The 18,429-nt window shown below is 41.9% G+C and overlaps 1 protein-coding gene across 1 annotated transcript in view; it reads right to left on the minus strand.

Moving 5' to 3' along the window:
- SNTB1 (syntrophin beta 1) overlaps positions 1 to 18,429 on the minus strand; it is a gene marked incomplete at both ends in the record, with an annotated part of 227,448 nt that overhangs the window by 27,098 nt on the left and 181,921 nt on the right. Inside the window, one exon of the mRNA XM_079722735.1 lies at positions 11,773 to 11,912. Coding sequence (XP_079578861.1) covers positions 11,773 to 11,912 — 140 coding nt within the window. The remainder of the gene's footprint in view (positions 1 to 11,772; positions 11,913 to 18,429) is intronic.

Genomic DNA, 18,429 nt, shown 5'->3' on the forward strand with positions numbered 1-18,429 from the left:
TTGTTTTCTTTGTTTCTATTTCATTTATTTCTGCTCTGATCTTTATTATTTCTTTCCTTCTGCTAACTTTGGGTTTTGTTTGTTCTTCTTTCTCTAGTTCTGTTAGGTGTAACGTTAGATTGTATACATGAGATTTTCTTGTTTCTTGAGGTAGGCTTGTATAGCTGTAAACTTCCCTCTTAGAACTGCCCCTGCTGCATCTCATAGGTTTTGGATCGTTGTGTTTTCATTGTCATTTGTCTCTAGGTATTTTTTGATTTCTCCTTTGATTTCTTTAGTGATATCTTGGTTATTTAGTAATGTATTGTTTAGCTTCCATGTGTCTGCGTTTTTTTTCCCTGTAATTGATTTCTAATCTCATAGCATTGTGGTCAGAAAAGATGCTTGATATGATTTCAATTTTCTTAAATTTACTGAGGCTTGATTTGTGACCCAAGATGTGATCTATCCTGGAGAATGTTCCGTGTGCACTTGAGAAGAAAGTGTCATCTTCTGTTTTTGGATGGAATGTCCTATAACTGTCAATTAAATCTATCTGGTCTATTGTGTCATTTAAAGCTTGTGTTTCCTTATTAATTTTCTGTTTGGATGATCTGTCCATTGGTGTAAGTGAGGTGTTAAAACCCCCCACTATTATCTTGTTATTGTTGATTTCCTCTTTTATAGCTGTTAGCAGTTGCCTTATGTATTGAGGTGCTCCTATGTTGGGAGCATATATATTTGTAATTGTTGTATCTTCTTCTTGGATTGATCCCTTGACCATTATGTAGTGTCCTTCCTTGTCTCTTGTGACATTCTTTATTTTAAAGTCTATTTTATCTGATATGAGTATTGCTACTCCAGCTTTCTTTTGATTTCCATTTGCATGGAATATCTTTTTCCATCCCTTCACTTTCAGTCTGTATATGTCCCTAGGTCTAAAGTGGGTCTCTTATAGACAGCATACAGATGGGTCTTGTTTTTGTATCCGTTCAGCAAGCCTGTGTCTTTTAGTTGGAACATTTAATCCATTCACATTTAAGGTAATTATTGATATGTATGTTCCTATTACCATTTTCTTGATTTGGGGGGGTTTGTTTTTGTAGGTCCTTTTCTTCTTTTGTGTTTCACACTTAGTGAAGTTCCTTTAGCACTTCTTGTAGAGCTGGTTTGGTGGTGCTGAATTCTCTTAGCTTTTGCTTGTCTGTAAAGCTTTTGATTTCTCCATCGAATCTGAATGAGATCCTTGCCGGGTAGAGTAATCTTGGTTGTAGGTTCTTCCCTTTCATCACTTTAAGTATATCATGCCGCTCCCTTCTGGCTTGTAGAGTTTCTGCTGAGAAATGAGCTGTTAACCTTATGGGAGTTCCCTGGTATGTTGTCATTTTTCCCTTTCTGCTTTCAATAATTTTTCTTTGTCTTTAATTTTTGCCAATTTGATTACTATGTGTCTTGATGTGTTTCTCCTTGGGTTTATTCTGTATGGGACTCTATGCGCTTCCTGGACTTGGGTGGCTATTTCCTTTCCCATGTTAGGGAAGTTTTCAACTATAATCTCTTCAAATATTTTCTCGGTCCTTTCTCTCTCTCTCTTCTCCTTCTGGGGCCCCTATAATGTGAATGTTGTTGCCTTTAATGTTGTCCCAGAGGTCTCTTAGGCTGTCTTCATTTCTTTTCATTCTTTTTTCTTTATTCTGTTCTGCAGCAGTGAATTCCACCATTCTGTCTTCCAGGTCACTTATCCGTTCTTCTGCCTCAGTTATTCTACTATTGATTCCTTCTACTGTATTTTTCATTTCAGTTATTGTATTGTTCATCTCTGTTTGTTTGTTCTTTAATTCTTCTAGGTCGTTGTTAAACATTTTTTGCATCTTCTTGATCTTTGCCTCCATTGTTTTTCCAAGGTCCTAGATCATCTTCATTATCATTATTCTGAATTCTTTTTCTGGAAGATTGCCTATCTCCATTTCATTTAGTTGTTTTTCTGGGGTTTTACCTTGTTTCTTCATCTGGTACATAGCCCTCTGCCTTTTCATCTTGTCTATCTTTCTGTGAATGTGGTTTTTGTTCCACAGGCTGCAGGATTGTAGTTCTTCTTGCTTTTGCTGTCTGCTCTCTGGTGTCACACCCAATTTCTAAGTTTTATCTGAAACTGATTGAGAAACCCAAGGACATATTTTGTTCCCTCGGTACAAAATTCAGATACACATTTCCATGATTGGAAGCAAAGCCACAAACTCTAGCAAGATTTTACACTCCGTTAGCAAGGAGTGTAGATAGTTGAACAAATGAATAGGACCATATAACATGAGAGAGTGGGGCAAGAGAATAAAGCCATAGGTAGGAGGGGACATAGCAGAGAGGCAGATACCCCAATGGCTCTTTGCCAATGGTATGATGTTGACAAGTTTCTTAAACTCTTCATGCCTTGGGTTCATGAAATGCAAACTGGGGTTAGCAATATGTCAGGATGAAATGAGTTACAGGAATACTGTATGGAACAGCACCTGGCACAGAATATATAGTAATAGTCATTATTATAATTAATATGATCTGGGCAGCACTTTTTATTTCATTATCCCCTGCTGTACACTTAGCACCTAGAAAAACTCCAAGCACATGGCAGGTGCTCAGTAAATATTTTTTAAATGAATGACTAAATGAACAGCTAGACTACAAAGAGGACTCTTTTCCAAGAAGTTTGTGATTAATTACTGCTATGAGATATTGACTTCTCTTCCACCCTCCATCCTTCAACCACACCAAACAGTAGTTACGGCTCAATCCAAAGAATTTGGTTTGCATGCACTAAATGCTAATTTCCAGATTAGTTCAGTCCTTAAAAAAAAGTGATCTTGAAAGGTATCTGGGATTGGATGTTCTATGAGATTAGGCTAACATCCATTTCCTGTTTCTTCTTTCAAATCCATCTTTAGCAACTGGTGTTTTCAGTAGTAGCTTGGTTGCTTAGGGAGTCTGAGTGTTTTGGGTATTTTTTGGTCTGGGAGTAGAAGGTAATCATCTTATCAAAAAAAATGAAAGTCATTAAGATTTTATATTCATGGCTAGCATGGATCCAGTGTACATTTAAAGAATTATATATAATTGGGTCTCTAACCCATTTATCTTTTTATAAGATAAAAAGAAAGTGTGAAACATTTTAAAATTACTTCCAATTCCCAAAGTGGTGGATTCCATGAGGCTCAGAAGGGCTGTGTGATAAGCCCACTTTCAAGTCAAATTCTTTGTCCAAGATTTGGGGGAACAAGGCAGTAGAAATACTCATTCCTGCAGGAGGCCAGGCACATGTTTCTCTATCAATAACTGAGGTATGACATGAGGCTGCATATTGTTTCTTGATCCTCAGATAAGCCCCTTTTGTCTGACTGGTTTTGAGATAAACAAACAAAAAAATCTATCTCACAAGGGATGCTTATGCACTAATGTAATTCTGCATAGGTGTTTGCATAAAATGTTCCATAAAAAAACATTATTATGAATATCCTTAATTAAAACAAAAACAGTTGCAGCACACAGATTCAGCCAAATTAGTAAAATTATAGATTAGGTAACTGGGTTGCTAAGCAATATTACATCCTCATTTTACTTAATTGCTGTAATTAGCATCTCCCTGCATACCACAATGCAAGCCACACAAAAATAAGTAAAGGAAGGAAAGAAGGAAGGAAGGCAGAAAGAAAGAAAGAAAGAAAGAAAGAGAAAGGGAGGATGGAAGGAAGGAAGGAAGGGAGGGAGGGAGGGAGGGAGGAAGGGAGGAAGGAAAGGCAGCCAGTTAGATCCCTTCAGTGGTTCTGGTGCTCCTCTTGAATACTTTCATCAACTGGTCACCCCTAATGGGGCTCAGCAGTCAACAGACTCTTCAGGAAAGAAGTGAGGGGAAATAATCTCTAATAAACCCCAAACTATCAGACAGGAAGGGCTGCCCAAGAACAAGCATGCTGTCCCTCAGTCAAGAATAACTGAACACTTGCCTCATTTCTACCCTCTAAACTTCTTTCATCTGAATAAGGTGGTAAAAGAGTTAGGCAAGGTCCCATCTCTCAGAAAGTTGATATCATTGAGGGATACTGAGTGTAAGCAAAGACCCATAGAACATAGGAGAATGAGCAGCAAAACAGATTGGAGCCCAGTTTTGACTAGTTAATGGTATTGCTCAGGTGCATTTCCAGAGACACGTGATCATCCTCCACACATTCCCCATGGCCTCACAATCATTCATAGCCAGCTTCCAGCAGTTATAAAGAGGGAGGAAAGTAGATGCCTACTATGTGAAAAGTTGCACTGATAAACTCTCTCATCTAGCCTCCACAATGACTCTTGACAGTGTATTATGAGCTCCATTTTCCAAACAAGGAATCCATGGTTCTCTGGGGTAAAGTAGCTGCCCAGGACCACATACTGAGGGTCCAGCATTTGAGCCCAGGTCCACAAGACTCTTTCCATCATACCAGGAAAAGGGGCCAAACTCCAGCTGGTCAACTTTAGGTGGGAAGGAAATTAAAGTGAGAGAGTATAATGAAGACTTCAGGTCATCCATGGGCTTAACTCATCCATGTACTTTCCTTTTCCAGGGATAAACAAGACTCACAATCTGATGGATACTGTCACATCATGATCATCCAATGTCTTGGTAAGTTTTTCCTTTAAAGTTCATAGCCTTTTAATTATTTAGCAATTTTAGAACTCTAATTTTTAGATATACTCTTTGAATTGTCTGATTATCTTTACATATTATTCTATCCCATCTTTGCTTTAATTACTTCAACATATATCACAATGGGTATAGAATACATATTATTAAAAGACCTTCAAGAACTTCTCCATGTAAGGTAATGACAATTAAACTCAGCCCTGGTTTACTGAGAAAATAAAACCATGGGTGCATAAACTGAACAATTAGCTCTTACAAGATTTGGCTTTTATCTCTCGCATTTTTTTTTAATTCCCTTACTATCAGCCTCTAGTACCATGTTGGCTCCTAACAGGAGTCTGTTAAAAGTTTCTTAAATTGAACTGAAATTCCTTCTCCAAGGAGGAAGCCATCAATTAAGCCACCTACCTGCAATGCTGTTACAGGCAGCATTCAGAACTAACCTTGTGATGTGAGGTAAGGGGTTCCAGGCTCCCTATTTCCATCTCACACTTCCCTCTCCCTATAAACAAACCCACAACTGTTAAGTAACCCCATCCTTACATCACAATGACTTTGGTTGAAGACACTACAAGTCCCTGATAAATACAGTATCACAGGTAGGGTCAAATAGGTCCAATTACTTCTCAGTCATTCATACATTAATGCCAATTATTAATATTTTCCCCAATAATCACAGTTGCTAGCATTTATCAATCACTTATTATATCTCAGTAATCTGCTAAACGTTTACATACACTGTCTCAATCGGTCCTATTAATAACTGTATGAAGCAGAAGATACCATTACCCCCTTCATATAGATGAGGAGACTTGTATTCAGAGAGATTGATATTTTGCCCCAAATCACTTTGCAATAGAGGTCTCAGAATTTGACTCCTGGTTTGTCTGATTCCAAAGTCCATGAATCTCCTCACTCTCCTCATCTCCCACTCACCACCTCTGAAGAACTCCTGGATTGGTAAGAAGGAGGCCAGGAGGCTGACAGTTAATATGTGTACTAGGTATATGGGAACAAATGGAACGGATGGGTGTGTAGGCAAACCCCACACTTTTCAGTTTGACAGAGTGCAGATCCTTGGGCATGTAGATCCTTTTATGCTACCCTAGGGAATGCCCATGGAATATGCCCACATTCTGGAAGAGTGAGGGCGGCTCCCAGGCTTAGTGTGAAAACCATGGGCTGATTATAATTTAATGTTTGACAAAATGCAATTGGCCAGCCTTTCCCAGTGGAAAGCATTCTTAAAACGTCTGAGGCTGGCCTGAGGCAGCAGCTACTTTTAGCACTTAGAAACAGGTTAGTTCCTGAGGCACCAAAGATTCCCCCAAATGTTCCATGTCTCTGGTTCCCAAGTGATATCAAAGGAGAGGAGTGCATATCTGTCTGTTCCTTTTTTTGAGCTACTTCAAAGCCACGGGTCAGGGAACTGGGCTCAGAGCAGCGTCATTCTTTTTACAAGCTCTGTGCTTTCGAACTTTTCAGCAACCACTGGGACTGGGTGGGCAGAATTTCTGGGTTAAACTTCTTCTAGAATTCAAGAAGTATTGCAACCTTACTCCTCGCTCTCTGTAGACCTATCTCACTTGCCATTTGTGACGACAGTGACAAAAAACCAACACACTTACTCCTTATGGGCAAGAATACCTTTCTTTTTTTTAATGTTCAGCAACATCAAATAAGCTTTTAGCTAAGCAAAAAATGTTTTCCCAGGGATGCATAAAAAGCTGAAGGATGAGAACAACTAAAATTACAACATGTTTGCAAACTTCCTGAGCACACTGCTATGAACTGCGCCATCAATGTACAGAGGCACCATGGGATTTTGTCAGTGGAAGAAGTGACTGCCTGTAAACTTCTCTGCATGGAGGCTGACACCAAGAACATATTGTGAGCATTTCTAGGGCCTCTGCCTTGAAATACAATCAAATTTTCATCTTCCAGAAAAATATAAATTAGATGTGCCTGGGCCCCCCCAAAAAAACCTCAAAACAAATCAGCACATCAACTATGAACTGTCTGAGCTGAGGGATAACTTGATTTTAGAAGAAAACTGTTTCCTACTGGCTACAGTCCCAGCCAGTTCTTCCTGTGCAAGAGAAAAGACTATCTCTGACATTCTGAACAATGCTTTCCAGAACTGCTAAGATGAAAGGAAGAGGACTGACAGCTGCCCAGTCCTGCTATGTGCCAGGCATCATGCTAAACAAGGCTGTACTTAAGTCATCGCTCTGCAGTGACATCCTGTGCACTGGAGGATCCATGCAGTGGGGCACTGCACAGTCATTCAAAGGAAGCTGAGGTAGAGGGCAAAGGACCCATGGAAAATGCCTATAAGATGAGAAAGCAGGGCAGCCATACTGTACGTTCTAGGAGCTGCTGATGACTCTGTGAGCACCTGGATCCAGGACACCCTTTGAACTAATTCATCATTGGTCATCACAGCTTGAGGCAAAACAGTGCTTCTGAAGAACCACAGAGGAGAAAGAACCCACTCCTTGCTATGACATTTCCTTCCTACCATGAACCCTGGAAGGCAGCAGAGCCTTCCAGGAATCTTCTAAACCAGTGGTTCTTATTAGCCTGCATCAGAAACACCTGGAGGACTTGTTTACTCACAGATGGGCTGGGCTCCACTTCAGAAGTTTCTGATTTAATTGGTCTGAAGTGGGATGGAGAATTTGCGGTCTGGGACCCTACTTTGAGAACCCTTGGTCTAAGTCCTTGGTAGAAACTCCAGGTCTCTGAGAGCATCCCCAGCTCCGTCCTCACTCTGTTGGGGGATCTGAGTGGCCATCTGTTCATGATTAAGTTGTTAGGAGAGCTAAGGAAAGATTTGAGTGATCCACACAGCAAATTCAAAGAGCCACCAAAACTTCAGGGAATAAGAAACATGCTCCTGGGACGCTGCAGAGAATGGTGGTAAAGAAGGGGGATTCAGAAGCAGAATCTCAGGTCTGTTTCTCACCAGCTGTATGACTGTGGGTAAGTTACTTAACCTGTTAGTTCCTCAGTTTACTTCTTTGTGAAATCGGAATAAAACTTAAACCTTGTAGGGTTGTGAGGGTTAAATGTGGTATCCCTGAGGACTACAGTTGCTTGATGCTTGTTAAAAACACAGACTCCTGGGCTTCCCTGGTGGCGCAGTGGTCAAGAATCTGCCTGCCAATGCAGGAGACACGGGTTCGAGCCCTGGTCCAGGAAGATCCCACATGCCACGGAGCAACTAAGCCCATGCGCCACAACTACTGAGCCTATGCTCTAGGGCCCGAGAGCCACAACTGCTGAAGCCCGTGCTCCGCAACAAGAGAAGCCACTGCAATGAGAAACCCACGCACTGCAACGAAGAGTAGCCCCTGCTCGCCGCAACTAGAGAAAGCCTGCAAGCAACAATGAAGACCCAACGCAGCCAAAACTAAAATAAATTTTTTTTAAAAAGGAGCTGCTTTCTTAAACAACAACAACAACAACAACAACAAAACAGACTCCTGACTCCTAACCCTGGCCTGCTCAGCCAGAATCTCCAGGGCAGGGCCTTGGGACCAGAATCCTTAATAAACAGCCAGGTGATTTTTAAATTGGATAAGTTTTGCAAACTCAGATAGAATCCATGTAAAGCCCTTGGTGTTGATCTATGCTCCCTCCACAAAGGTCAGCCACTGGCTTATTACCAGCTGGGTCTAGCTATTTGCAAATGGTACTACCATGGCCTTTGTGATAATGTTACCCAGGATGTTTAATTAGTAGACACCCTAACCGATAATAAAATTTTAGAAGACGTGGCTCTGTATCCACAAATAAAAATTAATTGAACCATACATTTAAGATTCAGGTACAGTACTGTTTATAAATTATACCTCAATAAAAGGTCTTCAAAAGAAATATTAAAAAGACATGATTCCCCTTCCTTAGAGAGATGCCCTCAAAGACAAATAATGCTACTAGACAGGCTATGTGCCCAAACGCTCATATATCAAGGGCACAGTGCCACATGTGACTGCCTGGAACACACGGAAAGTAAATGAAAGAGTCACTTGATGGACTTCAATATGTGGTCGGGGAAGAAGCCAGTGGAAGTACTGGGGTAGCTTCTATAATGCAACGATCCAGAGTTTCCTTGCACTTCTACCACTTCTAACGGTGGTTTCTCTCAACCATCCTCAGCCCAGCCTCCCACCTCAGAGAACCAGCTTTACCTGCAAGGACACAAGAGTTTCAGTCCTCAGCTGGGTTGAACTCTGCTTCACAGCCTGGAGCTACAAAGGGGCTACCTCTCCCCAGCGTGATTACACAGGGGAAGGGAGGGGTCATTTTCCTCGCTGCTTGTCATTTTCTAGACACATCCACAGGGTCGAGGAGGGAAGCTGACCATGACCAATGTGTGCAAACCACGGTAGCTGATGAACAAGCCAAAAGGTCAGTGAAAAACCCATTTACCCAAAGCACATCTCTCCCTGGGTTTGGCAGAGGGCAGCATTCTGCCTAGTGCATTAACAGATAAGGACTCAGAAGAGGAAGGTGAAGTGATCAGGCGGGGTAAGACTGTTTGCGCGGGAGCAAAACTAGGATGGGAAGTTCAGCTCCTGCATCTCCAGGCTGCTGCTCAAGGACAGACAGCTCCTTACCTACTAGCTCAAGGGGCTGAAATAAGAATGGACTGCCAGCGCTGCCTTAACATCCTACCTCTGCCTCACAGGCTTCCAGTATAAGATCAGGGTCATGATGACGGGCCTAATTTTATCATTGCTCCTATGGCTAATATACGCACATCATAATGAATTATTTTGCAGTGCAGAGGTCAGTAATTTGGGAGAGGGGTAGCGAGATGAGATGTCAAGTATCCCCGCTACATCTCCTTTATATTTAGGTGGTAGACACTGATTTTTTTAAATGTTGCATCTTCTGTTCTAAATGAGCAGTTTGCACTGAATGGGGTTTCCATTTTCTATTTCCATATTGGATGCAGGCTTAGGGTTTTAGGCTATTCATGTGTTTTGCTTATAATCCAGACCTGACATCCCTATGGCTCATGAGCCTATGACAGGCGCCCCACCCAAACCTACTCAGATACCCTTTACTGTGTCTGTGCACCCATCTCTCCTTCTGGGGCCTTTGCTTTTTTATGGGTTCATATCTATGAGTTTCTTCAACGAGTGCCCTGAGCCACAGGTGCCCTGCTTGCGCCGACAGCCTGAAAAGCCTGTAGGATGAAATCCCGTCAGGCAGCCTGAGCTTTTGACTGACTGCTGTGGGAATGAGCAAGTCCAGTCACTTGCCCGAATTGGGACAAATTCTGAGGAAGTCATGTATGCTCTAGGGCAGTGCTGTGCAACTGAACTTCCTGTGATGATGGAAATGTTGTATATCTGTGCTGTCCAAAATGGTAGCCAGTAGTCCCAACTACTGAGTCCTAGAAATGTGGCCAGTGTGATTGAGGAACTAAATATTTAAAATCCTGAATGAATAAGTGCATGCACGAAACAGCAGCCTCCACTAGGTCAGAATGCTGAGAAACTGTGAGGCAAAAGCTACATGTTAGGGTAAGTTTTATTTTCAAGTTGCCTGAGAATTACCCAGAAACATTACCTTCTTTAAACGTTTTTTCCTGAAAACCGTTCCAAGAGGCATGAGTCCAGTTTATCTTCTCAGTAACTGGAAGACCACGATTGTGGTCTAATGTTTCTTTGGTTTCAATTACAGGAATGTCTCAGAATCTGAACATCAGTGCCCATGGATGAGGAAAATGGATATTAACTGCAGAAAGTGATGGGGATTGGGCTGAATTTGAATGAACCCCAAGACATAGCCTGAATCTCCGCAGGAACATTTTAGGATGCTTGGATTCTGATCACTGAGGTTTTATTGTAAACATCAGTAGTCCTTGAATGGCTAGCCTGCCGAAATTTTTGAGGCTTAGGAGACTCAAATTAAATGACTGTTTTATTTCATTTTATTTATTTGATTAGTATCTAAGTGATCTAGGACTGGTTCCTAGCCCCGGAAGGCTTCCTCTATTCATCTCTGGGGCCAATAATGGGCATTTTCAGGTTATTTCTGCTGTTCTCCATAACCAACCATGAGTGGAAGGAAGAGGAATTTTAGGGAGTTTCCGCTCTAGTCACTATTGCCATTTTGAGTTTTGCTCTGCTACTGAGTCTCATCCTCTTCCCTGCACCTGACCCTTGACTATAACCTGTTAGGCATCTCAGTCCCTTCAGAACGGAGAAACCATCTTGATTCTACCTCTTGCTCAGAACAGATGCCCCCAAACCTCAATCCACTATGCTGCATCCATTGGACCAAACTTCTTCCAGAGTTTGCCCACATTGTTCAATAATTCATTCAACAGACATTTAAGGGCCCCAAATTACCAGGCACTATGCCAGCGGGGGCCACAAACATTATGTTAACACACATAGCTTCTAGGTAGAGAAACAGAGGTAACAGGAGTAATGAAAACTGCACCCATTATCATAAGGCACATACAGAAAGAGCTCGCAACAGAAGCCAGGTCTGAAGGCAAGACTGGTTTGATGGGCTTTCATGCTCAGGATATAGGGCTTTAAAGAAGGGGGGGGTAAGCATATGATGTATTAGGATAATGTCACATGAACAATAAATGTGCACTGAAGGTGCTAAGAAACAGACGGACCCTGGCAGCCCCACTTCCACGGGAAGCATCACACAACTGCAGAAGAACTTGTTATGGGGTCTCCCGCTGAGTGAGCTTTAAAAAGCACAATGGGACATTCCCTCATGACATTTTTTGTGCCACCAAGTGAAGTCCCTTTCTTAATTCTACCTGAACGTCAAGACTGTAAACACACTGGTATAGTTCATCTCAGAGGGAATGGGATGGAGACCCAGGAAGGTGACTAGGCTGGGACCATATCACAGATGGCAGTGTTCCTCCCTGAAGGAGAAGCAGTTTGTTCTTTGTGTTGCCCTGTGTTTGGTCATAAATAATAATCTGTCAATAACATGTGTCTATATTCTGGAGGAATTCTCAGCTCTTATTGCAAGAGGAAGCAGTAATATCATAATATGTTGAAATAATTGTAATTGATTAAAATAGTTTCAAACAGACCACACATCATACCCGGACACAAAACCATGGCTACCTGGTGGCAAGGAGAGGGTACGTGTGAACTGGGCTGAACCAGGCTTCCTTCCGCCGTGGCATGTTGTCGTAAATTAGAAGGTCCTTCTCAGTCAGCACAACCAGGGCTGGCTTCCACAGTTTCTCGCTGTCCCCGGGCACCTGAAACAGAAAGCAGAGACCCATCGAGCAACAGCGTGAGAAAAGAGTAACTGAAAAGAAGTTGGCCTCCCCCCAATCAGAAGACCCAACAATACAAGTGCCTTTTGGTTCAGGTTGTAAAAATCAAAATGAGAAGAAACTATTCATGGTTGCATGATTCTCGATCCTTGAAAATATGTTTTCTCAAGGGCCCTGGTATATACAGTCAGTGCAGCCAAGAAGTAGCCCAGCAGCCAAACATCTGTCACTGTTTCTCACCTGCCAGTCAGCACTGAAATCTCTATTTCATAGTGGGACGCAGATGCATAGGGGAATAAGCACTCCCAGCTGGTTCTCTGGTAGAATGCATTGTTTTTATTATGAAACGGTAAGGTCTGAAAGTTTTTTTTTTTTTTTTTTTGCGGTACACGGGCCTCTCACTGCCGTGGCCTCTCCCGTCGCGGAGCACAGGCTCCGGACGCGCATGCCTAGTGGCCATGGCTCACAGGCCCAGCTGCTCCGCGGGATGTGGGATCCTCCCAGACCGGGGCATGAACCCACGCCCCCTGCCTCAGCAGGCGGACTCTCAACCACTGCGCCACCAGGGAAGCCCCTGAAAACTTTTGAATAAATATCCAAAGGCTCCAAAAATATACCATGGAGGCAAATGTCTGTCTGCACAGGCATGAGACGTCACAGCTCTTCCCCCAGTCTTTCACTCTTAGATTGTTTCTGTGATTCAGGCACCATCTTAAAATTCTTTTGTTCAATTGAATGTTTATTTCCTTTCATGGAGAATACTTCTGTAACTCAAGGGCTGAGATGACCTGGCAGGGATACAAGAGGATTCAAACATCAGCTGGATGTTTGGACCAGATGACCTTTAAAGTTCCTTTCGATCCTGAGAGTCTGTGTAGCTCAGATCTTATCTCATGAGCCATCCTTCCTCTGCCCAGTGTTGATTTGACCAGACTCCCTAAGTGTTCTTCCATCTATGAAAATGCCCTCCTTCCCACTTGAACTCTGGGCCCTGGGATAAATCTTTCTGATCAGTTTGGAAAAGCTCAATGCTCTAGCCTTGGTACTCCAAGCACAGATCATGTTCCAGTAGCATCAGCATCACCTGGAAGCTTGCTAGAAATGCAGAATCTCAGGTCCATCCCAGACCTATTGAATCAGAATCTGCATTTTACCAGATCTTCAAGTGATTCTTATTGTCATTAAAGATAACAAACACTGCTCTAGACGAGGTTAAGATTGTCTCTGACACTGGCGATTAATCCAGTGATGATTCAACTCTCTCATAATGAACCACCATCTCCAATTTATTCAGAAATAAAAGAAACAGTAAACTAAATAAATAAACAGTAAGCTAAATAAATGAGAAAGCTAATTTCTTCCCTTTCTATGCTTATCATTATCTTTTCTAAGCACCACAGTGAGATCTGTATTGAGGTGGAAGCAAGTGTGTGTGGCTTTACAAATGACTGATCAAAGAGAAGGTGTGCAGGGCTTCCCTGGTGGTGCAGTGGTTGAGAGTCCGCCTGCCGATGCAGGGAACACGGGTTCGTGCCCCGGTCCGGGAAGATCCCACATGCTGCGGAGCGGCTGGGCCCGTGAGCCATGGCCGCTGAGCCTGTGCATCCGGAGCCTGTGCTCCGCAACGGGAGAGGCCACAACAGTGAAAGGCCCGTGTACCGCAAAAAAAAAAAAAAGAGAAGGTGTGCAGGATGATGTGAGGGTTGAGCTTTTGTAGGTTTATGGAGCTTATCGGCCGCCTGACCTGTGTAACTTGGAGCAGGTTGTTCTTCTCTGTCCTTCTGTTTCCTCACTGATAATGATAACATAATATACAGCAGTATATTCTGGAGCTGGAATGCCTGAACACAAATCATAGCTCCACAATTTGCTACAATATCCCCACAAGACCGTGGGATGCTGGGCAAGTCAACTACTCTCTTTGTATCTCAGTTTTCATATCTGTAAAATGGGGAAATAATAGTACCTATATCAGAGCGTTGTTGTGAAGATTGAGTTAAAATGTCTAAAATGCAGTAAAGCTGTCACTGTTTGCAGATGACATGATACTATACATAGAGAATCCTAAAGATGCTACCGAAAAACTACTAGAGCTAATCAATGAATTTGGTAAAGTAGCAGGATACAAAATTAATGCACAGAAATCTCTGGCATTCCTGTACACTAATGATGAAAAATCTGAAAATGAAATCAAGAAAACACTCCCATTTACCATTGCAACAAAAAGAATAAAATATCTAGGAATAAACCTACCTAAGGAGACAAAAGACCTTTATGCAGAAAATTATAAGACACTGATGAAAGAAATTAAAGAGGATACAAATAGATGGAGAGATATACCATGCTCCTGGATTGGAAGAATCAATATTGTGAAAATGACTCTACTACCCAAAGCAATCTACAGATTCAATGCAATCCCTATCAAACTACCACTGGCATTTTTCACAGAACTAGAACAAAAAATTTCAAAATTTGTTTGGAAAAACAAAAGACCCCGAATAGCCAAAGCAATCTTGAGAACGAAAAATGGAGCTGGAGGAATCAGGCTCCCTGACTTCAGACTATACTACAAAGCTACAGTAATTAAGACAGTGTGGTACTGGCATAAAAACAGAAAGATAGATCAGTGGATCAGGATAGAAAGCCCAGAGATAAACCCACGCACATATGGCCAACTTATCTTTGATAAAGGAGGCAGGAATGTACAGTGGAGAAAGGACAGCCTCTTCAATAAGTGGTGCTGGGAAAACTGGACAGGGACATGTAAAAGTATGAGATTAGATCATTCCCTAACACCATACACAAAAATAAGCTCAAAATGGATTAAAGACCTAAATGTAAGGCCAGAAACTATCAAACTCTTAGAGGAAAACATAGGTAAAACACTCTATGACATAAATCACAGCAAGATCCTTTTGGACCCACCTCCTAGAGAAATGGAATTAAAAACAAAGATAAACAAATGGGACCTAATGAAACTTCAAAGCTTTTGCACAGCAAAGGAAACCATAAACAAGACCAAAAGACAACCCTCAGAATGGGAGAAAATATTTGCAAATGAAGCAACTGACAAAGGATTAATCTCCAAAATTTATAAACAGCTCATGCAGCTCAATAGCAAAAAAACAAACAACCCAATCCAAAAATGGGCAGAAGACTTAAATAGGCATTTCTCCAAAGAAGATATACAGACTGCCAACAAACACATGAAAGAATGCTCAACATCATTAATCATTAGAGAAATGCAAATCAAAACTACAATGAGATATCATCTCACACCAGTCAGAATGGCCATCATCAAGAAATCTAGAAACAATAAATGCTGGAGAGGGTGTGGAGAAAAGGGAACACTCTTGCACTGCTGGTGGGAATGTGAATTGGTACAGCCACTATGGAGAACAGTATGGAGGTTCCTTAAAAAACTAAAAATAGAACTACCATATGACCCAGCAATCCCACTACTAGGCATATACCCTGAGAAAACCATAATTCAAAAAGAGACATGTACCAAAATGTTCATTGCAGCTCTATTCACAATAGCCCGGAGCTGGAAACAACCTAAGTGTCCATCATCGGATGAATGGATAAAGAAGATGTGGCACATATATACAATGGAATATTACTCAGCCATAAAAAGGAATGAAACTGAGCTATTTGTAATGAGGTGGATAGACCTAGAGTCTGTCATACAGAGTGAAGTAAGTCAGAAAGAGAAAGACAAATACCGTATGCTAACACATATATATGGAATTTAAAAAAAAAAAATGTCATGAAGAACCTAGGGGTAAAACGGGAATAAAGACACAGACCTACTTGAGAATGGACTTGAGGATATGGGGAGGGTGAAGGGTAAGCTGTGACAAAGCGAAAGAGAGGCATGGACATATATACACTACCAAACGTAAGGTAGATAGATAGTGGGAAGCAGCCGCAGAGCACAGGGAGATCAGCTCGGTGCTTTGTGACCGCCTGGAGGGGTGGGATGGGGAGGGTGGGAGGGAGGGAGACGCAATAGGGAAGGGATGTGGGAAAAGATGTGTATGTATGACTGATTCACTTTGTTATAAAGCAGAAACTAATAAAAAAAAAATCCGGGGCTTCCCTGGTGGCACAGTGGTTGAGAGTCTGCCTGCCGATGCAGGGGACATGGGGTCGTGCCCCGGTCCGGGAGGATCCCACATGCCGTGGAGCGGCTGGGCCCGTGAGCCATGGCCGCTGAGCCTGCGCGTCCAGAGCCTGTGCTCAGCAACGGGAGAGGCCACAACAGTGAGAGGCCCGCATACTGCAAAAAAAACAAAAAACAAACAAAAAAAAAATCCTACTATTTTCCATAAAAAAAAAAATTAAAAAAAAAATAAATAAAAATAAAAATAAAATGTCTAAAATGCAGATTAAACATCATTTAGAGACTGTTTAGTAGCATGGACCTCATAATGCTGGAGAGGAGATTAAATGAGACAGTGCATGTTATGTGCTGAGCCTGGTACCTGGCAGATGGTGAAACTCAGGGTGGAAAAACTGTGGCAGGCTCACCAATTTTTAAACTTATCAAAAAAAGGTATTACTTGGAAACGGCAACAATATGACTACCTACTTTCCCTGGGAAAAACTATAAGGCAAGACAAGATTATCTTTGGTGCTGACAATTTCAACTCATTCTCCTCCCAGGAAGAATTCATTACACAATGATCACCTTTACTTTTTAATGCCCACCTTCCAACAATTCCAAATAAACGTTTACTTTTTAGAATGAAGAAATACCCTGTAGAGCTATTTATACTAGAATGTGAATGACTGCCTGGCTTATTTCCCCCTTTATGCATTTTATGCATACAAAAAAAATTGAGCTTTAGCTTATTGCTTTTTCCAACAGTATCTTCAAGAGATCAAAATGAATTGTTAGAGAAGGCAATGTACCAGACCCTACGAGGTGAATAAGCTATGGTCTCAAGGCATAAAGTGTTTGGGGGGTTTAGAATACATTTTTTCCAGCCTCTACATTAAACCTAGTAAATTACTTTTCCAGTTCATTAAATAGGACTGGAGAAGCTACAAACAATCCTCCCAAAACGCCTGTCTTACTTACCTAGTCAGATCTGATCCATTAACTTTGACTGGAACCAGTCATTTAAATGTGAACACAACTAAGCATCATTCTTCAAAAACAATATTAAGTTTGTAAAATAAATGTCAACAGTAAATACCATCAGTAAAGTGCAGACCTTTCTAATGGTGGAATCATAAACTCACCCACATGTTAAGTGGCATATATAGGTATGAATAATCCCACAGCCCTAAAACATTTTGTGGCTCATTAAAGACTTCTATGTTAATAAGTTAATTCTACTGCGAGAAGACTCAGAGTGGGCAATCCCCACCATCCTTGTGTGCAGAATGTTCGTTTTGATACTATGTGGATGCTCAAAGGTAGAAGTCTGCTCATGAGGACCACCGACTTTCCAAGGAGAAAAAATTCATGTTGAAGAACAGGTTTTTAAAACTATACTTTGGGCCACGTGAGCTTCACATTGTAAAGCCTTTCAAGGACACTTTTCTTCAGGCTTGAATATTTAGGTTGTTGTTTGGTGACAACTTTTGTTACAAGTCCAAATTTCCTGGCACCCAAAGATTCTCCAGCGTCTATGCAACAGTTCTGAGGATGTGTCTGCATTTTATTGAAACGTGACTCCTGAAACGGATGTGACAACTTTCATCTCCACTCCCGCTTCCCGCCATCAGATGCTGCAGCGGTCTGAGACTCAGGAACTGATCATGTTTCTAATGAAGAAGGTGAAACGAAAAAGCAGGGAAACAGACATTCAATTTTGAAATTATTCTGATGCGCAACTGAAGTGAGCTAAATCCCATAGGGGGATATCGCACAGTCACCTCTGCAGAGCATGAGAGAAAAGGTTTACGAAAAGACAAGCAGAATCTAAGAGAGAGTGGTAAGAAGTCAAGGTTGAAAACTGAGGGAAGTAGATATAAATGTATGAAATCAACATGTTGTATACCTTAAACTTACACAATGTTCTATGTCAATTTTATATCAATTTAAAAAAGAATTGAGGGAAGTAGTCATTGAATCCTCAATTTGAGGCAGGTCTCAACAGTCATCTAGTCATAAAACAAAATGTGAAACAACTGAGAGTTTGTATAGGGTTGCAGCCGGGTTGGGGTCCCAGACTTTATGGCTTTATCCTCCAACAACTCACACCTCTGAGCAGGGTTCCTAACAAACATTGAAATACAGTTTGAAAACTGCTGAACTCATTTCCTCTAAAATACCTGGGGGCCTCCCTGGTGGCGCGGTGGTTGAGAGTCCGCCTGCCGATGCAGGGGATACGGGTTCGTGCCCCGGTCCGGGAGGATCCCATATGCCGCGGAGCGGCTGGGCCCGTGAGCCATGGCCGCTGAGCCTGCGTGTCCGGAGCCTGTGCTCCGCAAGGGGAGAGGCCACAACAGTGAGAGGCCCGCATACTGCAAAAAAAAAAAAAAT

This window comes from Hyperoodon ampullatus (genome assembly GCF_949752795.1).
Source record: "Hyperoodon ampullatus genome assembly, chromosome: 17".
NCBI classification, from domain to species: domain Eukaryota; kingdom Metazoa; phylum Chordata; class Mammalia; order Artiodactyla; family Ziphiidae; genus Hyperoodon; species Hyperoodon ampullatus.